At 42.3% G+C, this 25,590-nt stretch overlaps 1 protein-coding gene across 1 annotated transcript in view; it reads left to right on the top strand.

Moving 5' to 3' along the window:
• Window positions 1-25,590, top strand: part of LOC132406765 (mediator of RNA polymerase II transcription subunit 12-like protein) — a 689,991-nt gene that overhangs the window by 542,340 nt on the left and 122,061 nt on the right. The window contains exons 27-30 of the mRNA XM_059992729.1: window positions 6,607-6,720; window positions 9,298-9,515; window positions 24,425-24,613; window positions 25,346-25,420. Of these exons, the coding sequence (XP_059848712.1) occupies window positions 6,607-6,720; window positions 9,298-9,515; window positions 24,425-24,613; window positions 25,346-25,420 (596 nt within the window). The remainder of the gene's footprint in view (window positions 1-6,606; window positions 6,721-9,297; window positions 9,516-24,424; window positions 24,614-25,345; window positions 25,421-25,590) is intronic.

The raw sequence follows: 25,590 nt of genomic DNA, 5'->3' as shown, positions 1-25,590 counted from the left end.
GATGTATCTGTGGATTTCCACAACTAAAATAACGCGAGGCATCTTATGTGTAAGAAAAACTGTGATAGCTCATATATTGTACTCTAAAACCTGAACGCAAATCGCGGTAACCGAACCTCACGTAATTGCGTCATCATGTCAGAGTAGCCGCTTAAAGTGAACCCCAGCTCAATGTCAGCAGTTGTGAATTATGGACATTTCCACCAATTACATTACCTATGTACATACTGCAGTTTTCACCTTGGTCCCAGGGGAACGTTCTTTCATTTTGCTGTAGCACGTGCACAGCTGAATGACGATAAACTTGCACCTGAAAGTGAGTCCATAGGTTGTGAAATCAGTTCAGTGTTGAGGTGAGTGGAGTTCTCCACACTGGTTCAGGAACCTGTTGGTACTGAAGGGTAATAGTTGTTCCTAAACTGGTGGTGCGGGACCTAAGCTTCCCGAACCTCCTCCCAAAACTTAATTCCTACACCTCCAGGGTGTGACCATATTACTGCTGCATAGTCTCCAGAATTAAATGACATGTGAAACATTAAACTTCCACCTGGAAGTTATGTATGCACATTTGCATTTCATTGAATAGTTTTCAACTGATCTGAAAAGTAACCTGAATTTGCACTTCCCATTTTGGACAAGTAGGAGAAGGAGTAAACAAACACATTTCCATTAAATGTGGGTATTATTTACTGTACTCTCTGCCCTTGTCAGAGGTTAGCAGCTTATTCCTTCTTTATCTATTATTAATTAATGGAACATCTGATGTCTCCGGGCCTGTACTAGATGATGTTCAGAAGAATGAAGGTGATAAGACCATAGACAAAGGAGTAGAGTTAAGCCATTGGCCCTTCCCGTCTGCTCCACCATTCCATCATGGCTGATTTGGGGAGAAGATTAAGGGAAGAAGGCAGGAGAATGGGGTTGAGAGGGATAATAAATCAGCCACGGCGGTTTGCAGATCAGACTTGATTTACTGAATGCCATAATTGTGCTTCTATTTCTTCTGATCTTATGGTCTTAAACTGAGATGAGGAGACATTTCTTCAGGTAGAGACAGGGTGAATTTGAAGCTTATTGGCACAGAGAGCTGTACAGGACACGCCACTGGGCATGTTTAAGGCAGAGATCAATAGGCTGTTGATTGGAAAGTGGGTTAAGGATTATGGGGAGGAGATGGGAGAATGGTGTTGAATGGAGGCTGCGGATCATTCAGCAGGTTCTGAGATCAGATGCCCATGATTGGCGAGTCCTGGGATCAAAGCCCTGAAGCCAGCAAGCTGGGAGGTTGAAGTCCCCAGGCTGGCAAAGCTGAAAGCTGGAGGCCCTATGTCTGTGTGTCCAGTGCCATGAAAGTCAGATGTCCTGAGCTGGCCTGTCTTGGGGTTGCTAGCCCGTCTGTGTGTGTGCATTAGGGGTGGTGGAGAATGGGAAGGAGTTTGTTTTGCTGTTGCTGCTCGTTGTATGTTGGTTGAGTGTTGTTCTGCTGAACATGGTGGGCCTACGGACAAGCTACGTTGGCGCCAGAATGTGTGCCAGCACTTGTGAGCTGCCCCCAGCTCATCATCAGAGTGCGGTGGCTGTTAACGCAAATGGCACATTTTACTGTATGTTTGATGTACATGTGATAAATAAACAATTAACTCTCAATTTAAATCTAAAAAACTGTCACTCATGATTAGCCTGTGGAGGAGAACCAATGGGCTGAGTGTCCTCATACTGCTCCGATACCTTCTGGTTCGATGGTCTAACGTGATGTGAGCATTACTATCACAACTAGCACTTCACGTTCAACCCTAATTGCTCACTCAAAGTTGCTGAAACCTGAGCCATGACACTAGTTTTATTGAGAAGGTGCTGCCAAAGATCTTTAGGAAAGAGAGTTCCAGGATTTCAACCCAGTCTTGAAGAAGAATATACTCCCAGCTTAAAATGAAGGGACATCTGCAGGCTGTTATCACCTTTGTTGGCAACCGTGTAAGAATTATATAAAGATTGTTTGAGTTCATTTAAGTTTTCCTCTCTCCATTGGTGCAGGGAGAATCATTCAGGTTTATTGTTCCTGATGTATGTCATGAAATATGTTGTATGGCAGACATAAAAAATTACCATAAGTTGCAACAAGACGTAAGTAGTGCAGAAGAGGAAGGGTGAGGTAATGTTCATGGGTTAAGACCATAAGATATAGGAGCAGAAATAGGCCATTTGCCCCTTCAAGTCTGCTCTGCCATTCAGTCATGGGCTGATCCAATTCTTCCAGTCATCCCCACTCCCCTGCCTTCTCCCCAAACCCTTGGATGCCCTGGCTAATCAAGAGCCTGTCTATTTCTGTCTTAAATGCACCCAATAACTTGGCCTTCACAGCCACTTGTGGCAGCAAATTTCACAGATTTACCACCCTCTGAGTGAAGTCATTTCTCCGTATCTCTGTTCTAAATGGACGTCCTTCAATCCTGAAGTCATGCCCTCTTGCCCTAGATTCCCCTACCACGGGAACTAACTTTGCCATATCTAAGCTGTTCAGGTCTTTTAACATTCGGAAGTTTCTATAAGATCCCCCTCCATTCCCCTGAACTCCAGGGAACACAGTCCAAGAGGCTGATGGACGTTCCACGTATGGTATCCCTTTCGTTCCTGGAATAATCGTGAATCTTCTCTGAACCCCTCCAATGTCAGTATAACCTTTCTAAAATAAGGTGCCCAAAACTGCATGCAGTACTCCAAGTGTCGTCTCATGAGTGCCTTATAGAGCCTCAACAACATCACATCCCTGCTCTTTAATTCTATACATCTAGAAATAAATGCCAACATTGCATTCGCCTTCTTCACCACCAACACAACCTGGAGATTAACCTTTAGGGTATCCTGCACATCTCTGCATTTTCTCTCCCCATCCAATTACTAGTCTGCCCATTTATTTCCTCCACCAATGTGCATAACCATACACTTTTCAATATTGTATTTCATTTGCCACTTCTTTGCCCATTCCCCTAAACTATCTAAGTCTCTCTGCAGGCTCTCTGTTTCCTCAACACTACCCACTCCTCAACCTATCTTTGTATCATTGGCAAATTTAGCCACAAATGCATTAATCCCATGGTCCAAATCATTGACATACACCATTCAAGAATCTGATGATGGAAGGGAAGAAGCTGTTCCTGAAATATTGAGTTTGCATCCTCAGACTCCTGTATCTCCTCTCTGATGGTAGTAATCAGAAAAGGGCTTGTCCCAGATGATTGAAGGTTGTTAATGATGGAGGCAGCCTACTTGAGGCACTGCCTCTTGAAGATGTCCTAGAGTGTGGGGAGACTCCATGATAGAGTAGTCTGAGTCCACAACCCTCTGCAGCCTCTTTGATCCTGTGCGTTAGAGCACTGGATCAGTACAATTATGATCAGTAGTCAATCTCATGGATGAAGGATTGAAAGAGGGTTTATGAAAACTGTCATGGTCCAGCATTTGGCTGGAATTGACATTCTGCTGTTTAGACAGTACTTTCCAAAATGAATATATATGGCCTTGATCATCAGAGTCCGGTGCTTGAATGACGATTTAAGGGCTGAGCCAGATTGCAAAGGCTGGGGACAGGCTGAATTGAGGCGGTGGTGTTCAGGGCCCAGAGCGTATTGAACCGACAGTGTCCAATGTTTGGAGAATGATTTAATCGCCAGGCCAGATTGAAGAGGGCGGCGTGTCGGGGCTGGAGGTGAAGGAAAGGCTGGTTCAGCTTGCTTCTCCGCGAGGTTTACTCAGCTCTGTGCTGAACAAAGGGCCTGCAGACGGACTCTCTTTGTGGACTTCAGTTCAGAACGCTTTTTGCTTGTGTTTATTGTTTGCATCATTTTGTTTATTTTTCTGCATGTTGGGTGTTTGATGGTTTTCTTTAAAATGGGTTCTTTTAGGTTTCTTTGTGGCTATATCATGCATACATACTTTAATAATAAATGCACTTTGAACTTAAAATATTATTGCACAACATATTTGTCCTAAAATTGGCTGGATTTAGAGTGAAACGTGATAACAATTAATTTCCTGACAATGTGATCCAACGCCTGACTCTTGCCTGGTGATGCAATCTCTACCCGATTCCACATACGGGATAACATCATTCCCCAAGTGCCACATGTTTCAGAAGACAGTTTCTCAGGCCTTCTGTGAAGGATAAATCTGGCCAAAGATCTTCGAAGCAGGTTTCCAGCCATTGTTCATGATGAACACATCTAGGAAGAATGTAGTGTGTGAGCAAGACATCTGGGAGTTGTTGGGGAAGGTACTAAATACCACAGAACTTTTTAGTCCTCAAATGCTCTGGCTTTAAGCTGCCACTTATAAAAGTACTGTACAAAAAGTAAAACACATTTTCCTCTTTGTACAGATTGTTATTCCAAAGACATTTGCAGAGGCAGCCTCCAGTTATTATAAGAGCATGAGGCATTGGAGGAAAATGCAAATTTATTATCCCTCACTTTCCTGCCTTCTCCCCCAACCACTAGAATACAGGGCAGTCCCACAAGTACAGCTGAAAAGTACTTTCGTGGATTTCAATAAGCTCTCCCCAAACATCTGAGATACTTTCAAGAAGTTTACTCTCATGGAATTTATATAAAGGAAAAAAAGACTAAATCACCATGAAGGATTTTTTTTCAAATTGTTTTTCTTAACAATGACCCAGCTTTATGTTACAGAACTTCAGAATACGGCTCATTTTCTAGAAGTAACACCCACCCCTTGTAACACGAGGGTCACATGCAGAGACATAGAGTCACAGAGTCAAAGAACACTACAGCACAGAAACAGACCTTTCAGCCTGTCTAGTCTGTGCTGAACCATTAATCTGCCTAGTCCTATTGACTGCACCCAGATCATAGCCCTCTGTACCCTTCATCCATGTACCTATACACATTTTGCTTGTGTTGAAGTCAAATCCATATCCACCACTTGCACTGGCTCCACACTCTCACCACCTTCTGAGTGAAGATGTTTCCCCTCATGTTCTCGTTAAACATTTAACTGTTTACCCTTAAGTCATGGCCTCTAGTTGTAGTCTCACTCAATCTCAGTGGGAAAAGCCTGCTTGTATTTACCCTACTTTTACCCCTCATAAGTTTGTATACCTTTTTTAAACCCCAAATTTGCTGATCCAGTTTACCGCGCTATCATCCAGATCATTGATATAGACGACAAACAACAACGGACCCAGCAACAATTCCCGTGGGACACCAGTAGTCACTGGCCTCCAGTCAGAGAGGCAACCATCTACAACCACTCATTGGCTTCTTCTGCTAAGCTAATATCTAATCCAATTCACTACCTCATCTCAATTGCCAAACAATGCAACCTTCTTGACCAACCTCCCATGCAGGACCTTCTCAAAGGCCTTGCTAAAGTCCATATCAACAACATCCACTGCTTTGGCTTTGATAACTTCCTAGAAAAGCTCTAAGGTTGGTTGGACACAACTTACCACACACAAAGCCATGTTGACTATCACTAATCAGTTCCCGTCTATCCATGGCTAGGGATGTTTTAAGTATCTGCATTAGCATACTATAGGGTCCAAAGGAACACTTTATAAGGTTCTGGGGATTTATCTACCCTGATTTGCCTCAAGGCAGCAAACATCTCCTCCTCTGTAATCTGTGGACAGTCCGTCAACTCGCTGCTACATTTGCTCACATCTACAGATTTTACGTCTGTCTCCCCCAAAAAATCCATTGAAATCTCCCCAGTCTCTTTTTGGCTCTGTGCATACATTACCACTCTGATCTTCCAGAGGACAAATTTTGTCCCTTGCTATCCTTATGCTCTTAATATTTCTGTAGCAACCTTTGGATTCTCCTTCACCTTGTCTGCTAATGCAACTTCATGTCTTCTTTTAGCTCTCCTGATTTCTTTCTTAAATACTCTCTTGCATTTCTTATTCTCTTCAAATGCCTCATTTGTTCCTTCCTGCTGATACCTGCTATGCACCTGTTTCTTAAGCAGGGCCTCAATATCTCTTGAAAAGCAAGGTTCCATACACCTGTTATCTTTACCTTTTATTCTAAAGGAACACACAAACTCTGTACTCTAAACATTTTACTTTTGAAGGCCTCCTATCTATCATGTATAGCTTTGCCAGAAAATAACCTGTCCCACTCCACACTTGCTGGATCCATTCTGATACCATCAAAATTGGTGTTTCTCCAATTTAGAATCTCAGCTCGAGAACTAGACCCATCCTTTCGATAATCACCTTGAAACTAATGGCATTATGATCACTGAATGCGAAATGTCCCCCAACAGAATCTTCTGTCATCTGCCCTATTTCATTCTGTAATAAGAAAGCTAGTATCATACTTTCTCTAGTTGGGGCTTCTGTGTACTGATTAAGGAAACTTTCTGAACACATTTGACAAGCTCTATCCCGTCTAGCCCTTTTGCAGTATGGGAGTCTCAGTCGATATGTGAGAAGTTTTTTTTAAAAAATCACCTAATATCACAACCTTATGTTTCTTGTAATCTCTCTTCAAATTTGCTCCTCTAAATCCAGCAAAATTTACAGCAATATTTTGATGTGATTTCAATATTGCTGCAATTCTGTTAATAAATTTCTTTGTTCTGCAGGTAAATCTGCTCCTGGGATCCGCTCATCCTGCGACCGGCACCTTTTAGCTGCTGCACACAACAGTATAGAAGTGGGGGCTGTGTTTGCAGTTCTGAAAGCTATTCTGATGTTGGGTAAGACACTTCAGAGCTTGTAGAAGATAGAGTCATAAAGAGACGTTTCATCAAAATGGCCTTCATAAATCAAAGTATTGAGTACAGAAGTTGAGATGTTATGTTAAGGTTGTATAAGACCTTGGTGAGGCCTAATTTGGAGTATTGTGTGCACTTCTGGTTACCTACCTAGAGGGAAGTATCAATGAGAGTCAAAGAGTGCAAGGAAATCTTACAAGGAGGTTGCAGGGACTTGAGGAACTGAGTTAGAGGGAAACATTAAATAGTTTAGGACTTTATTCCCTGAAGCGTAGGAGAATGAGTGGAGATTTGACAGCGGTATACCAAATTATGAGAGGTATAAGTGCGGTAAATGCACAGAGCTTGTGTGAGACCAGACCAGAACTAGAGGTCATGGGTTAAGGGTGAAAGGTGAAATACTTAAGGGGAACATGAGGGGTAACTTATTCACTTCGAGGGTGTTGAGTGTGTGGAATGAGCAGAAGTGAAGGATGCAGGTTTGATTTCAACAGTGAAGAGAAATTTGGATCAGTACATTGATGGGTTGGGTATACTCCCAGTGTATGTCATTGGGACTAGGCTGAATCATTGTTCAGCATGGACTAGATTGCCCAAAGGGCCTGTTTCTGTGCTGAAACAGTTTCTGAAAAGTTACAAAGAAAGTTCCAGACAATTACAACTGATTTTCTTGCCAGATAACTCGGTGATGCAGTTGATAGAGCTGCTGCCGAACAGCTTCAGTGACCTGGGTTCAATCCTGGCCTCCGGTGCCAACTCTATAGGCTTGTTGCTTTGGGTTTATTCTAACACTCCTATGTCCCAGAAGTATCTGAGTTGGTTGGGCATTTGGCTGCTCTAAGTTGTTCGTAGAGTGTAGCTGAATTGAATCACATTTAATTTAGAGATACAGCTCAGTAACAGACCCTACTGGCCCAATGGCACCACACCTCCTAATTGTACCTGTGTGCCCTATTAACCGACTAACTGGGATGTCTTTGGAATGTGGGAGGAAACTGGTGCACCCGGAGGAAACCCACGCAGTCACGGGGAGAACGTACCAACTCTGTATAGACAACCGTGCGAATTGACCTGGGTCACTGGTAGTTGTAATTGCGTTATGCTAACCCAGTAGCGTAGCAGGTGGTGCAAAGCTATTTCAGCTCAGGGTGTTATAGTTTGCAGTTCAATTCTGGCATCCTCTGCATAAAGCTTGTGCGTTCGTTCCATAAGCATGGGTTTCTTCCAGGTGCTGCAGTTTCCTCCCACAGTCCAAAGGCATACCAATTTGCAGGTTAATTGGTCATTGTAACTTGGCTGGAGTTGAATAGGTGGGTTGCTGGGTGATGTGGCTCGATGTGCTGGAAAGGCCTGTTCTGTGCTGTAACTCTAAAAATAACTTAAAATGAAATGAGATTATGTGTAGGATTGATGCTGGATGATCAGTGTGGACTCAAGGTCTCGATTCTGTGGTTTATCTGTCCCTGACTCTTATTTGGCGAAAGGCATGGACTTGAGGCAGGCCATTTAGGTTCCAATCCTCCTTTTGCACATCCATTGGATGGGTCAGATTTAATGCATTGCTTAAGACCATTGGTGAAGAAATTGAGAAAAATATTTATTCTTGTTCTAAGTTACTGGCCATACATAGTTGGAATGATGCATGACGGATTCTTGGAGTCATTGTATTAGATCCAGCGTTTCCCTCACATTGAAACATTTTGCCAATAGTCATTAACTGTAAACACAGGAGATTTTGCAGATGCTGGAAATACAGAATAACACATACAAAATGCTGGATGAACCATCAGGTTGGAGGCTACCCAGAGGCAATATCCGTTAGAGGATGAGGTGTTGGAGAAGTCCGAAGCAGGAAGGGGAGAGTGAGGCACTTGCAGGTGATGGAGCAGTCTCAGTTTGGAGGAACAGCACCTCATTTATTTAGTTAGTTAGTTAATTAGTCAGTCAGTCAGTATGGGTAGCCTCCAACCAAATGGCACGAGCAATGATTTATCTAACTTCTGGTATTTTTACCCCCTTCCCTTCCCTCTTCTTTCATTCCCAACTTTGGGTCTCCTCTTACCTCTTATCCTCTCCTCACATGCCAACCACTTTCCTCTGGTGCCCCTTCTCCTTCCCTTTCTCCCATGGTCCACTCTCCTATCCTATCAGATTCCTTCTTCTTCAGCACTTTACTTTTTCCACCCATCAGTTCCCAGCTTCTCACTTAACCTCCCCTTTCCCCAGCCACTTACCTTCCCCCTCACCTAGCTTCACCTATCACCTTCCAGCTTGTATTCCTTTCCCCTCCTCCCACCTTCTTATTCTGGCTTCCTCCCTCGGTCCTGATGAAGGGTCTCAGCCTGAAATGTCGGCTGTTTATTTCTTTCCATCGACACTGCCTGGTCTGCTGAGTCCCTTCAGCGTTTTATGTCTTACAATAGTTATTGACTCCCCTTGCGGGCTTGTTTGAATGAGGTTCTAGTGACCTTGCTGGCTCTGAGGATTTTACAGGTTAAACTGCCTGAAGTTACAATGCGTGATCTCCATTATCTAAAATTGTCTTGTTTTTGTGTCCAGGGGATGCAGAATTGGGCAATAGTGGTGTCAACTCTTCCAACACGGATGACTTTGGTGTGAGTGGTTTTCTGGCCCCCATCAGCATCCACGATGACATCACTGACGACGAGCTTCTGAGCTCTGACAAAAACGCCAAGTCAGTCCGGCGCACCGTTTCCATAGAGACCGCCAACCTGAGCGAGTACGCCAGGTTTGTGCTCAGGACCATCTGTCAGCAGGTAGGAATAAATACAGATATAAAAGCAAGAGGTTATGACGCAAGTTAAAGGCAGAACCTGCTGCAAGTAACGTCAGATTCCACCTGTGTGGAAAGAGAAAATGGTTTGGTGTTCCTGGTCGATGGCCTTTCATTAGAACTGAGAAGAGTGAAAGATGCAGAGGAAGCAGGAGAGAAGGAATAGATAGAGAGGGGAAAACTGAGTAATGGCTTAGAAAATGGGTGACGTGGTAGTGTAGTGGTCAGCATAACACTACTACACAGGCAGCTACCCCAGTTCCATTCCCGCTGCTGTCTGTAAGGAGTTTGTACCTTCTCCCTGTGACCGCATCGGTTTCCTTCAGGTGCTACAGTTTCCTTGCACATTCCAAAGATGTTCTGTTATTAGGTTAGTTGGTCACATGGGTGTACTTGGGTGGCATGGGCTGTTGGGCTGAAAGGGCCTGTTTTCATGCTGCATCTCTTGATCAATAACAATGATGAGATGACAAAAGTGCAAAAGGAAAATGGGTGGATATGTAATGACAAAAGAGGTTCATCTACAGAAAGTGGTCTTGGGAGAAGCTGCATTGGAAATGCATTAGAGGACAATCACGATAATGTTCCTGGGAATGAAAGGGTTAATGCAAGACCATAAGACAAAGGAGCACAATTAGGCCATTTAGCCCATTGAGTCTGCTCCGCCATTCCATCATGGCTGAACCCAGATTCTGCTGAACCCCGTACACCTGCCTTCTCGCATATCTTTTGATGCCTGACCAATCAGGAAACAATCAATGGACTTGGCCTCCACTGCTGTCTGTGACAGAGCATTCCACAGATTTACTACTCCCTAAAAAAAATTCCTCCTTACCTCTGTTCTAAAAGGTTGCCCCTCAATTTTGAGGCTGTGCCCTCAATTTCTGGATAGCCCCACCATAGGAAACTTCCTCTCCATGACTCAGTGATGCTCACAGTGTCATAGCAACCAATCTCTAATTGTGCCACAAGTTCATTCACCTTATTCCTATGTGCATTTAAATACAGCACCTTCAGTCCTGCATTCTTCACCCTTATGAATTTTACCTCTGTGGTACAATTTAACTCTTTGCTCTGCTTGCATTTGTACCCAATCATTGGCTTGTCTTCCCTTACATTCATGTTACATCCATCATCTACTTGTAAACCTGCTGGCTCATCCTCAGCTCTATCATACTGGTTGGCATCCCCCTGCCATATCAGTTTAAACCACTCCCAACAGCCCTAGTAAACCTGCCCACAGGAATATTGATCCCCCTCAGATTCAAGTGTAACCTGTCCCTTTTGTGCAGGTCCCACCTGCCCCAGCAGAGTTCCAATGATCCAGAAATCTAAATCCCTGCCCCCTACTCCGAATCTTCTGCCATGCATTTATATACCACCTCACTCTATTCCTGTCCTCTCTGTTATGTGGCACAGGCAGCAGTCCCCAGATTACTATCCTTGAGGTCCTGCTTCTCAGCTTCCTTCCTAACTCCCTGTATTCTGTTTTCAGGACCTCCACCCTTTTTCTACCTGTGCCATTGGTGCCAATCTGTACCACAACCTCTGGCTGCTCACCCTCCCTTTTTAAGAGGGAGGTTCATTTGATGGCCTTGGGCCTGTACTCACTGGAGTTTAAAAGAATAAGGAAGGATTTCATTGAAACCTGGAGAATATTGAAGTACCTGGATAGAGTGGATATAGAGAAGATGTTTCCAATAGTGGGGGAGTCTAGGGTCAGGGGGCATAGCCAGAGAAATCAAGGACATCTATTGGGAACAGAGATGAGGAAGAATTTGTTTGGCCAGAATGTGGTGAATTTGTGGATTTCATTGCCTCTGATGGTCGTGGAAGCCAAGTAATTAGGTACATTTAAAGTAGAGGTTCATAGGTTCTTGATTAGTAAGGGTATGGGAAGTAGGCAAGAGGATGGGGTTGAGGGGGAGAATAAATCAACTATGATGGAATGGTGGAGCAGACCCAATGGGCTGAATAGAAGAGGAGGTCAGGGGTAGAAAGGAGTATATTTTGCTGATGTTTTGTCATATTTTGGCAGAACAGTATGACATGCTGTGTTTTATTGCCGGGGGGCATTGTGCCACTTGTCCTGAGAATACCATCAGATTGTATTGGTTGTTAACGTAAACGATGTATTTTGCTGTATGTTTCTATGTACGTGATAAATAAATTAGGTGTGTAAGATAATGAGGGGGATTGATCATGTGGATAGCCAGAGGCTTTTTCCCAGACCTGAAATGGCAATCATGGGGGGGGGGGGCATAGTCTTAAGGTGCTTGGAAGTAGGGACTGAGGGGATGTCAGGGGTAAGTTTTCACATAGAGGGTGGTGAGTGCGTGGAATGCACTGCCAGCAGCGGTGGTGGAGGCAGATAGAATAGAGTCTTTTAAGAGCCTCTTAGTTAGGTACATGGAGCTTAGAAAAATAGAGGGCAATGCGGTAGGTAAACTCTAGGCAATTTCTAGAATAAGTTACATGGTCAGCACAACATTGTGGGCTGAAGGGCCTGGTAATGAGCCTTCTATGTTGTAAATCTAATCTTGGCTCTTGAATCTAGACAGTTGCAGAGGAAGTGCTGTGCAGGTAGACAAATGAGATGCACGGGCCATGACAAGGTAGATTGAGAGATCAAATGTACATCTCTAACACTAAGCATTTGTTGGAAGAGTTGGGAAACACAAATAAATTAAAGATGCTGGAAATCTTAAAATATTTTAAGAATCAGTTTTAATATTACTGACATATGTTGTGAAATTTGATGTTTAGTGACAATAGTACAGTGCAATACATAAAAAATAATATGAATTCCTATCAGAAATATATATAGAAATTAAATTAATTAAGCAGTGCAAAATGTGTGCAGAAATAGTCTTCCCGAACCGTTTCAGCCCAAAGCATCGACTGTGCTTTTATCCATAGACGCTGCCCGGCCTGCTGAGTTCCTCCAGCATTTTGTGTGTGTTGCTCAGGTTTCTAGCAACTGCAGATTCTCTCTTGTTTTTTCAGAAATAGGTGGTGTTCATGGGTTGTTGGTTCAGTATCCGTTCAGAAATCTGATGGCTGAGGGATAGAGGCTGTTCCTAAAATGTTCTTTCTTTCTTTTTCAATCTTTTTATTAAATTTCATATATAAAAAAAAACAACACAAAATAATGAATAGATTACAGATTCAATAAACTTGAGATTACATTAGTAATAGGATAATAATATCCTATTAAAACATCCATCAACAAAAGGTGCATAAATCAATCAAGTCTATGTAAATATATATGAAAAACAAAAATAATCGTCGAAAAAAGAGAAAAAAAAAATTGAAATTATATATGAGAAAAAATATATAATGAAAAAAAATACTAAACTAACACTAACATGGGCAATAATAACACTTTATAAATATATAAAGATGTCAAGAAAAGAACTCCAGAACTCCATACCTGAACAAGTATAAGTAGAGAAAAGGATCTGAAATAAGCCAAATTAATTCATATGAAAGTGTCGAATAAATGGTCCCCAGGTTTCTTCAAATTTAATTGAAGAATCAAAGATAGTGCTTCTGATTTTTTCCAAACTCAAATAAGAAATAGTTTGGGAGAACCACTGAAATGTAGTAGGAGGATTTACTTCTTTCCAGTTTTGTAATATAGACCTTCTGGCAATTAATGTTACAAAGGCAATCATTCGTCTGATTGAAGGGGAAAGTTGATTGCCATCTTCATTTGGTATACCGAAAATTGCAGTAATAAAATGGGGTTGTAAATCGATATTCCATACTGAGGAAATGACATCAAAAATGTCCTTCCAATAGTTATGTAAAGTGGGACATGTCCAAAACATGTGAGTCAATGAAGCCACTTCTAAATGACATCTGTCACATTGAGGATTGATATGCGAATAAAATCGGGCAAGTTTATCTTTAGACATATAAGCTCTATGTACAATTTTAAATTGTATTAAAGCATGTTTAGCACAAATAGAGGAGGAATTAACCATTTGTAAAATTTTTTCCCATTTATCTGTTGATATATTACATCGAAGTTCTTTTTCCCATTCTTGTCTAATTCTATCCGATATTTCTGGCTGTATCTTCATAATCATGTTATAAATAAAAGCTACTAATCCCTTCTGACAAGGATTAAAAGTAAAAATCAAATCTGAAAAATCCGATGGAGTTGAATTAGGAAAAGATGGAAGAATTTTATGTAAGAAATTTCTAATTTGTAAGTATCTAAAAAAATTAGATTTAGGTAATTCAAATTTGTTGGATAGTTGATCAAAAGACATCAAAGTACCTTCAAAAAAAAGATCACGAAAACATTTTATACCTTTCCTTTTCCATATACTAAAAGCTTGATCTGTCAATGAAGGTTTCTAAAATGTTGAGTGTGGGTTTTCAGGCTTCAGCCCTCCTCCTTGATGGTATCAATGAGAAGCAAGAATAAGCAGAAAAAGGCGGGAAAAATGGGAGGGTGGGGCTGCATCTGTGAATATTTGGGGCTTATGAGGAGAGAGAAACTAAAATGGCAATTGTAGAAAGTGATACAGGTGCATGAGTAGTGGGTAATAGTGAAGATGAAAGGTCCACCACTCTCCATTGAACATCAATAGCTCTGCCATGGAGAACGCGAAGAGTGGTGTGCACATAATGGACGATCTAACCTGGATCCACAATATTTCATTTGGCAAGAAGGCCAGAGTAATGCCTACGCTTTCTGAGGAGATTGAGATGTCCAAGGCTCCCTGCCCCCATTCTAGCAGATCTCTGGAGCAGCACCATCGAGAAAATCCTGTACAGCTGCATCGTTGTGTGGTACGGAAGCTGCAAGGCAGCGGACCGCAAGATCCTGTAGAGGAGAGTAAAAACCGCCAACAGGATCTCTGGGATCTCCCTCCCTCCCCCGATTCGTCACATTTACCCGGAGCGTTGTATACAAAGGGCCAGAAGCATTGTTGAGGATCCCTACCACCCATCCCACAATCAGTTTGACTCACTACTGTCAGGAAGAAGGTACAGGAGCATCAGGACTGGGACAACCAGACTGGATAACAGCTTCTTTCCTCAGGCTGTGAGACCAATGAATACCCTACCACCATTGAGTGTCATCACTAGGACAGCGAGCTGTTAACTGTTTACCTGCTCTGCATATGACATGCATTTTCAATTGTATTTTATCAGTTTACTTGTGTCAGTACTTTGTTTTACAGAACTGTGCAAAAGTTTCAGGCATATATATATATATCGCTAGTGAGCCCATGACTTTTACACAGTTGTGTATTTGTCAATGTGGAGCGAAAAGCAAGCTTGTAAATTTGACGGGAGCAAAGGTTGTTGGGAATGGCGAGGGTGGAGCGCTGCAGCAGGAGTGTGGGACAGGCGGCAGAGAAGGAGTGCCAGGAACGTGGAGTGGTGGTGCAAGTGCAGACAAACCCTGCTGTGAGACACCTGGCAAGGTTATTTGATTCTATTCAATTGGTTTATTGATAATTGCAGAATCTCTCTTCTGGTGTTTCCTGCTCCCTCCCCTCCTTCTTCCCATTCATCATTCCCCTCTCCCTGCCACTTTCCTACTCTCAGTCCACAATAGGGACCCATATCAGAATCAAGTTTATCATCACTCACATATGTCATGAAATCAGTTATTTTTGTGGCAATGGTACAGTGCAATAACATAAATTACTACAGTACGCTGTGTGATAGATGTTTTGCGGGTGCATCATAGTCGAAAGGAACGTTGTTTCATTTGGTTATATATATGTGGTCACATGACAATAAATTTGAACTTGAACTTGAAAGTAAACAGGAGAATCCCACAGAGGTTGGTGCGCTGAAATGCCCAGAGAGGTAGTGCAAAGGTGGCTGCTTTAGGGAAGCTTCACTACAAAGGTGTATGTCGAAAGTGAAGGCTGGTAGAATGAACAGAAGGGATGAGGGCTGACAGCAGAAGTATGGAAAGTGGAAGAGCCATGGTTGTAGGTGGAGGGTCTTCATTGGGCAAGAAAAATACAAGACATCGCAAATTACTGTTGACATTTCGGGCCAAGACTCTTCTGCAGGACCCATATATGTAGCTAGTGTGTGTCCAAGACTATTGCACAGTACTGTATCTGTCAATGTGGAGTGAGAAGATTTTCTCAAAGTGTACACATTGCAGTTTGCATCAGTGGTGCAGAGGTCAAGAGGATTGAACGCTTCGCGTTCCTAGGACTGAACATCGCCAGTAGGCTGTCTTGGTCTGACCAAATTGACACCAAGGTCAAGAAGGCTCACCAGCACCTCTACTTCCTCAGGAGGCTAAAGAAATTTAGCACGTCCCCTTTAACCCTCAGCAATTCTTACATATGCACTGTAAAAAAGCAACTGCTCTGCCTGTGACCGCAAGAAATTGTGGAGAGTTGTGCACGCAGCTCAGCACATCGCAGAAACCAGCTTCCTCTGCATGAACTCTGTTTATACTTCCCACTGCCTCAGTAAAGCATCAAACATGATCAAAAACACGAGAAATTCTGCAGATCTGGAAATTCAAAGCAACACACACAAAATGCTGGAGGAACTCATCAGGTCAGGCAGCATCTATGGAATTGAAGAGATAGTCGGCGTTCTTGACCGAGACCCTTCTGCAAGATCCTATCCTATCCTATCCTGTGCATTCTTTTTCTCTCCCCTCCCCTTGGGCAGAAGATACTGAACCCCAAAGGCACATACGAGGGGTGATTGATAAGTTTGTGGCCTAGGGTAGGAGACAATTTTAGAAAACTTAAGCACATTTATTTTTCAACATAGTCCCCTCCTACATGTACACACTTAGTCCAGCAGTTGTGGAGCATACGGGTCCCTTCTTTGAAGAAATAGTCCACAGCAGGGGTGATTGATAAGTTTGTAGCCTAAGGTAGAAGGAGATGACTTAATAACTTCAAACTTTCTGCATTATCACTCAAAGAGATGAACTGCATGTGCATGTAACGAGAGCGTCTTAGACCTCCAGGTGGTCCACAGCAGGGATTGATAAGTTTGTGGCTTAAGGTAGGAGATGAGTTATACAGCTCTTGTTACATGCACGTACAGTTCAACTCTTTGAGTGATTATGCAGAAAGTATGAAGTTAATAACTCATCTCCTACTTTACACCACAAACGTATCAATCGGCCCTGCTGTGGACCACTTCTGGAGGTCCAAGATGCCGACTTCTACAAAGAAGGGATCCAAATGCTCCACGACTGCTGGACTAAGTGTGTAAATGTAGGAAAAATAAATGTGCTAGGTTTTCTAAAATTGACTCCTTCCACCTTAAGCCATGAACTTATATCAATCGCCCCTTGTACCACAGGGCTCGGGAATACCTTCTATCCTGTTGTTATAAGACTATTCAACGGTCCCTGGTACAATAAGTGAACACGATCCCTCATCAAGAGTCCTCCTGCCTGTCTGCACTGCACTTTCTCTGTATTCTGCATTCTCTTATTACCTTGTATTAGCTGAATGTACTGTTGTAATGAAATGTTTTCTATGCATGGCCAAGTTTTTCCCTCTACCTTGGTACGCTTGGCAATGATGCATTCAGTTTACCAATGTATAACTTAGGTAGCAGTGGGAGTCAGTAGGTTTCTTGTGAATACTGGTTGGTAATTTGAGGCCTGATGTGAAATTAGAGACATTATGTAATAGAACAACTGGAGAGGTACCGTATGAGGTACCCCTTTCACCCACTCACTTCCCTCTACTCCTCCTTTCCCCCTTACTCCTCTCCTCCTGCTGCTCCTCTCTCAACCTTTTTTCCCAACTCCTTCATCCCCCCCTTTGCCCCCTCTCTGCTCCCCCTCCCCCTTTCTCCTGCTCCCCTTCTTCCCCTCCCTCCTCCTTCTCCTCTTTCCACTCTTTCCCATCCCTCCTCTCCCACTCACCCCCATATTTCCCCCTCTACCCACTCTCCTCCCTCTGCTCACTCTCATTTATCTCTCTTCTCCCCTCCTCTCCCTCATCTCCACTCTCCCCCTCTCCATCTTCTCTTTCCCCATCTCCCCCTGCTCCCCCTCCCCAACTTGTCCACTCTTTCCACACTCTCCCATCTCCCTCCTCCCCCTCCCCAATCTCTCTCCTCCCCCTCCCCAATCTCTCTCACTCTTCTCCGCCTTTCCCCTGAGAGAGTGAAAAACTGGCAGTAAAAATGATGGAAATTTTCTAGTTCAGAGGGATACTAGTGGGAATATTAGGAATTTCTGTGGGTGTAGATCCCAAATTGTGAATTGTTCAAGATGATGTACATTCTGGACTACATTAACCAAAATGCTTTGCTGCAGATTATGACTCTAGACCTCTTGGTGATGGTAAATGATGGTTTGATTCCTGCGGCATCATCAACATTGTTCTGCTCCTGTATTAAGATGACAGGTTGAGCAGGCGAGGGCTTCTGTCTTTGGAGGAAAGGAGGATGTGGTGAACTATGTGCCTGTCGGGACACGCCCCTGCTGACTGCTCCTGTGGCTCCTCCCACAGGCCCCTGTATAAAGGAGACCTGCAGCCTGAAGCTCGGCCTCAGTCTCCAAGACCTTGTATGATAGACACTCACTCCTGGTTCCTTCTTCCAGTCAATAAAAGCCGATATCTCGCCTACGTCTCAGTGTGAGTTATTGAGGTGCATCAGAGGACGAGAGGGGGCTTGATACATTAAGGACATTTAAGAGACAGGCACCTGGATGAAAGAAGGATGGAGGGCTATGTGTGAGGGAAGGGTTAGATTAATCTTAAAGTAAGTTAAAGGGTTGCATAATATCATGGACCGAACAGCCTGTAATGTTATGTTCTGTGTTGTATTAGCGTAGAGACAGCTGTTGACCATTCATTGCCTTGAGACATTGGACTGTGACCAAGCATCCCCTCAGCCAGAATAAGAGGAGCTTCTCCAAGTCATGGCAACAGCTGGCAGAGATTGCCTTGCAAAATACCTTACCAGATGTGAGCCAGTTCTTGGCATTTATCCAGTGCAGACACCACCAACATGTCATCAAGTCAGCTCTGTCGAGGTGTTGTGTGAGGCCAATGTGTTTGTATTTGAAGCTTGGATATTTTTATAGAGTGGGTAATACAGTATTTCTCCATACCTTGCACCAACCCTGGTCAGACACAAAGCAGAAAGCTTATATCTTTTACGCTAAACCTGAGCTAGCACTTTCCGCACCTTTCCAATATATCCTTCCAAATAGAAGGCATGCAAGATTTCCCCTGCACACTGACCCACAGTTTGGATTTTCACTTTAACTTGTTTCAGAAGACTGCTCTTGCCAGCCCAGTTTTAACCAGGCTGGAGATGGAATTAGTTTATGTTCCCATTCCTGTCTTCCCACAGACTCCATTTCTGAATATCTTTCCTGATTCAGTGGTGTTAAATCCTTACAAACATAAACAATTCCTAAATTAAAGAGAGTGTTTTGGACTCCTTTTCCTCATAAGGACTCTATTTGGGTTAAAATTCTTGTAGATAACCACTCACATAAATTCCAAGGTTTAGCTTTATGAGTTTTTTTCTTTTTGTTTGAAGTTATTTTACTGTTCAGAAATGAATCCCAAGGTGCATAAAGAAGTCAAAGCAGACATGTGTGATGCAGCCATTCGTGCTGCCCTATCAATCAGTCAATAGAGTTGTCAATGATTGATACCCCTGGCCCAGTGAGATGGGAAGCTCCAAAGGTCTTAAATCTCCATCCATAAAAGACTTTTTCACTGGAATCAAGCCCCCAATACTTTGAACTTAAAATGTACTTATCTGAGTTTTCTGCAGTTCTGATGAAAGATTCAAGATTATTTAACGTCATTTATTATGCAAAAATGTAAAGGAGGATGAAAAAATTGTTACTCCGGATCTGAAATAAGACAAAAAAAGATAAAGAACATAATAATAAAAACTACAATAAATATAAATATATTTGATAGCTTATCTACATAGCTTGATTGTGTGTCTGGACATAGGAGTGCCTGTACATAAGGTAGCTTTGCCAGGTAATAATAAGGTAGTGGTCTTGGGGGGAGGGATGTGGAGGGGTGGGTTAGTGGGTTGAGGTGTTGATCTGCCTTGTTGCTTGGGGAAAGTAACTGTTTTTGAGTCTGGTGGTCCTGGTGCAGATGGTACATAGTGCCCTTCGTGATGGCAATAGGAAGAACAGCCCACAACAGGGTGGGTGAGATCCTTCATGATATTGCTGGCCTTTTTCAGGCACCTTTCAGCATATATGTCCTTGATTGTTGGGCAGTTTTGACTACCCATTGTAGAGCCTTCCTCTCCACCGCAGTGAAGATTCCGTATCATGCAGTGATGCAGCATATTAGGATGCTCTTTACTGCACGCCTGTAGGAGGACATGCTATTAATGTGCATAGTTCAGCTCTCTTCAGCCTCCTCAGAAAGGAGAGGCATTTGAAAACTTTCTGACTGTGGAAAATGCCTTGAGAATGATTACTTGGCAATATCGGTAATGCTATAAATATCTTTTGAAGTGTAGCCTGATCTGTTGAGTATTTCCAACATGGCCTGTGTACGGTGAAATTTTAAATTCCAATTTGACATCTCCACAGATGGTGAATTACAGAATTTAATGTCATTATAAATAATAATAATTTTTGAATAGTATTAAATATTGCTTTTGTGGGACAGAGCTGTTTAACGTGGGGCATCAGTCAGTGATCTCATTGGATAGTATTAATGGAACTTTATTCCCTTGTAGCTTGTAAGAGTTTTTGTTGATATTTGCATGTTTACCTTCAATGTTGTAGATGGTATCCAGATAAACTAAAGTCTGTAATATAATGATGGTAGAATGATCAGAGGAAGCGTTTTGTAATTGTTGGAGTGTAGGAAAGGATGAAGAGGAAGACTTTTAGCACAGCAGCATAGCAGTTGGTGTAATGTTATTACAGCAATCTATGACTAGGATTCCATTCCCGTCACTGCCTCTCCGCAGTTTGCTCATTCTCCCCATGACCACTTAGGTTTCCTCTGGGTGCTCCAGTTCCCTCCCACATCCCAAAGTTGTATGGTTAGTGTTGGTGAGCTGTGGGTGTGCTGTGTTGGCACCGGAAATGTGGCAATACTTGCACAAGTTTCACGTGAGTGATTTAACGTAAATCATTTCAGGGTATGCTTCGATGTACCTGTAACAAATAAAGCTAATCTTTCATCTTTAGCTTTTGGAAGCAAGGTATCAAATCTGGAATGTTCTGTTGTTGAATGGAAAGGGGTAATTGTTTTATTATTTTCATGTCTATTAATGTACAGAGTCAACAGCTTTGCATGCCATCCAGACAGATCCTTCCAAATGTTAAGTACAATGAGGTAGTAGAAAAGGAAAGCAATAGCAGAGTGCAGAATATCAAAATAAGAATCAGGTTTAATATCACCAGCATATGTTGTGAAAATTTTTAGCTTTGCATCAGCGTACAATGCAATGCATGTCAATAGATAGAAAAAAATCTGTGAATCAGAGTAAATATAAATATATATCTCAAATAGTTAAGTTAAATAAGTAGTGCAAAAATAGGAAATAAAAAAAGTAGTGAGGTAGTGTTCATGGGTTCAGTGTTCATTTAGGAATTGGATGGCAGAGGGGAAGAAGCTGTTCCTGAATCACTGAGTGTGTGTCTTCAGGCTTCTGTACCTTCTTCCTGATGATAACAATGAGAAGAGGGCATGTCCTGCGTGTTGGGTGTCCTTAATGATGGATGCCACCTTTCCGAGGCACCGCTCCTTGAAGATGTCCTGGATACTACAGAGGCTGGTGCCCGTGATGGAGCTGACTAATTTTACAACTCTCTGCAGCTTACTTCTATCCTGTACAGTAGCCTTCCCATATCAGACGGTGATGCAGCCAGTTGGAATGCTCTCCATGGTACATCTGCAGAAACTTACGAGTGTTTTTGGTGACATAGCAAATCTCAAACTCCAAATAAAAATATAGCCACTACCTTGCCTGCATTGTATCTACATTGATGCGTTGGGTCGAGATTTAAAGGCTGAGTAAAGTTTACTGGTCTACACGAAAAGCCGCTTTGCTTGTCAGGAATTTTAGAACTGGGCTCTCAAGCAGAGGTGGACTTTGGGTTATAGTGCTGGCTGAGGAAGGGTGCTGTACACTTTATGGTGAGAGAAACTGGACACGGAATGAAACTGCATCAACATGACGGTTGCCTATGGAATGGAGCTGGTGAGAGAGGTCAGCCAAGGTATGGGGCCTCCTGGCAAGTGTAATAGATCCAGGTTGGCAATGCAGTAGATCCATTCAGAAGGGATTGTCCATTCCTTAGCTCAGCAATTAAAGCGGCCTTAACAGATGTGAAACTGATCTTGTGACTGGAAGTAATGAAACTGGATGACATTGTAGACCGGAATTTGGTTGTGGAATAAATAAAATAACAACTTTTTAGAAATGCTGAGTATTGCTGGCCTTACTATTTTGATAGAAAGTTGTAATACTTACAACTCAACTCAACTCCACTCGCCTCAAAATTGGTTATTGTCATTTCCAGTACAAACATGTAAAGGAGAATGAAGTAATTGTTACTCCAGATCTGATACAGCTCTCATAAAGAACACAGTAATAAAAAAAACAATAAATATGAACACATAAGATAGCTTATCTACCTTGACTGGATGTCCATAAAGTGACTCTAGACACAGGAGTGTCTGTACATAAGGTGACTCTGACAGGAAATGATAAAGTAGTGGGGGGTGGGTGGGATGGGTGGATGTGTTAGTTAACCTGTCAGCTTGGAAATGTAACCGAGTCTGGCTTGAATGCTGCAGAGACTCCTCCCTCATGGGAGTGGGACGCAAATTATCCATGAACAAAGTGGGTGGGCGTTGGTAGAAATTAAGTTGCTCAAGTAAGTGCTTTTATTCCTGATTTGGTCATTCCTGTAGCTACTAGATTCTGAAGCATGAAAGATGAAGGGAGTTTTTTTTTACCAGAATGCTGTCTGGATTGGAGAATGTGTCTTATTAGGAAAGGCTGAACAAGCTAAGAATTATCTCTTTGGAATGATAGAGAATGAAACACAGCTTGATAAAGCCTGTCAAGTGTTTTCAAAGCACATCCCCAAACCAGCTTGTATTGCCTTCTCGCATGTATCGAATGCCATCTTTCACTGTAAGATAGTTGGGGGCATCAGTGGGTGCAGGAGACTACAAGCATATGCCAAATCCAACAAGACAGGAATTTCATTGACAGCATAGAGATGCATTTTCTAGGTGCACCTTACCAAACTCAACTAAAGCAACAGGAGCAATTTGATGTCCTTACTAATCCAGAACCTATCAACATAAAAGGAGCAGAATCGGACCTTTTAGCTCATTGAGTCTGCTCCACCATTCCATTGTGGCTGATTTCAGAATCAGAATCATGGGCATATGTTGTGATATCTGTTAACTTTGTGGCAGCAGTACAATGCAATGCATGATAATATATCTCTCTCAACCCCGTTCTCCGGCCTTTCCCCCCGTAGCCTTTGACATCCTTACCAATCAAGAAACTATCAACCTCTGCTTTAAGTATGCCCAATGACTTGACCTCCACAGCTGCCAGTGGTAATGAATTCCCCGGCTTCACCACCTTCTGGGGGAGCTGATGGGAATGTGGAGGGATTAGGTTGCAGGGGATTAATCAGTGGGCGAATGGCATTACCTGTGAGCTGGCAGTGATCTGATGAGAAGAATGGCCGCTTTCTAGGTTGCAGTGAACTTCTGAGCATGTGGACACAGCTCACACATCATAGGAACGAAACTTCCCTCTATGGACTTTATCTGTACTTCTCGCTGCCTCAGTAAAGATCCCATTTACCCCAGACATTCTCTCTTCTCCCCTCTCCCATCAGTCCAAATTACGTACCAACAAACTCAAGGACTCGGCTTTATTAAAACTATCAAATAGTTCCTTCACACAATAGGGTAGACTCTCAACCGCGTCATGATCTTGTTCCTTATTGTTTATCTGCACTGTACTGTCACTTTATTGTACTTTATTGTACTGTTATACTTCATTCTGCTTTCTGTTATTATTTTACCTTGTATGACAGTACTGTGCACATATGTATAACTGGAGAGGTGTGTATATATGGCTAGGCAGCCCAAGATTTTTGCACAGTACTGTAGTGATTTTACGTATTGCACTTACAGCTGCTGCTGATGCAAAAAAATTAAGCAAATATCATGACATATGTGAGTGATGGTAAACCTGATTCTGATATGAGTCTCTATTGTAGACTGAGAGTGGGAAGGGGGCAGGGAGAGTGTGGGGAGTGGGAAACACCAGAGAGACATACTGTAATGATAAATAAACCAATTGTTTTCAATCAAATGACTTTGCCTGGTGGTCTCAGGGCTGGGTATGTCTGCACCCATGCCACCCCTACCCCTGGCACTCTTTCTCTGCCACCTGTCACCCACCTCTCCCACGGCATCCACCCTCGCCATTCCCAACTTCGTTTGCTTCCACCAGACTTACAAACTCTCTCTCCACTCCACATTGATAAATACAGTATTTTGAAAAAATCTAAGGTGTCCTAGCTATATACATGTGCCCAAGATTTTTGCATAGTACTGCATCTCAATGCACTGTGTAATGATCTGATCTCAATGAACAGTATGCAAGACAAACATTTCACTGTATCTCGATACATGAGACAATACTAAACCAATTCCAATTCCAGTTCCATGATTCCTTTTACCAGAGTAACTAATGTTCTGAGGGTACTTATCTGTAGAAGTAATATGACAATACAGCGTACCAGGTGTGACTTTTTTTTTAAAACAAGGATGGCTTGTTCTCTTATATAATGGGCCAGGTCATATTTCCCTTGTTTATTATGCATTGGCCATGGGTTTCAATGTGCTCATGTTTTCACTTTCCCTTTGGCAGGAATGGGTGGGAGAGCACTGCTTAAAGGAGCCGGAGAGACTGTGCACAGACAAGGATCTAATACTAGACCCAGTTCTCTCCAACAAGCAAGCACGGCAACTGCTGCGGCTGATCTGTTATCCACATGGCCTGAAGGAGTGTGTGGAAGGGGACAATCCTCAGCGGCAGCACATCAAGCACATTCTCCAGGTATTTGGAGCAATTTTAAAGCGCAATTTCTCCATTAGGTCTATCATATTTATTAATGGAATTATTGAGCTAAATGTTTTAAGGCACAGCCTCTTTGGCATTCGCAGTTTTGCCATTTAAGTTGTATTAAAGTGATCATCATCAGAATGAAAAGTCATTACTGGGAGATCCATATCCCTATCACCCATGACATGACCTCGTCTCATTGCTACCATCAAGGAGGATGTACATGTATATAGCTAGGAGGATGTACATGTAAAAAATAAATCTAATCTTCTTTACCCAACCAAAAATGACCCATTTATCTCAGTTGCCCTAATTTCTGTTAGTTAGTCACTTCCCTGTCCATGCCAATATATTGTTCAAGACCCTGTAGATTTGTATCCTGCCCTATAAGCTTTTAGCTAGTGCCTTATCAAGTACCCTTCTGAAACCTAAGTGTGATATAGTCATTGATATTTTATTTATTCACCTCATGTGCTATATCTTTTTCCAAGATAGTTAATCTAGATTTTTGGATCAGAGGCCTGTAACAGCTATTAATCTAAAATCATGTTTAACATCAAATTCTGTTATTGAGAAAGGTGGTATATTGTTATTAGTCACAAGTTAATTTTATAGATTTCTGTGCTTGCTTTTCCATTACTTGAGGGTGTATAATTGAGACAGTTTACTAAAATAAATAATTGAAAAGGTGATCCAAGGAGTTGTTTTTGTTCTTTGACAATGTAGAACTTGGACCAGTGGATCCTGAGACAGTCTTGGTTGGAGCTTCAGCTGATGATCAAGCAATGCATGAAAGAGCCTGTAAGTTGAAAGCTCCTATTATTAATATTTTAATATTAACATATTATTCATGTTTCTATTTGGGCCACAATGAGTCTTGAATCAATATATCACAAGTTGTTGCTTGACTGAGGTTCTTAACCAGAGTGCAGAAGACAAAAAACAATAATAATAATAATAATAATAATAAT

This window comes from Hypanus sabinus, chromosome 2 (genome assembly GCF_030144855.1).
Source record: "Hypanus sabinus isolate sHypSab1 chromosome 2, sHypSab1.hap1, whole genome shotgun sequence".
NCBI lineage: Eukaryota > Metazoa > Chordata > Chondrichthyes > Myliobatiformes > Dasyatidae > Hypanus > Hypanus sabinus.
Note: the sequence above shows the minus strand (reverse complement) of the source record. Positions and strands in the feature narration are given on the sequence as shown.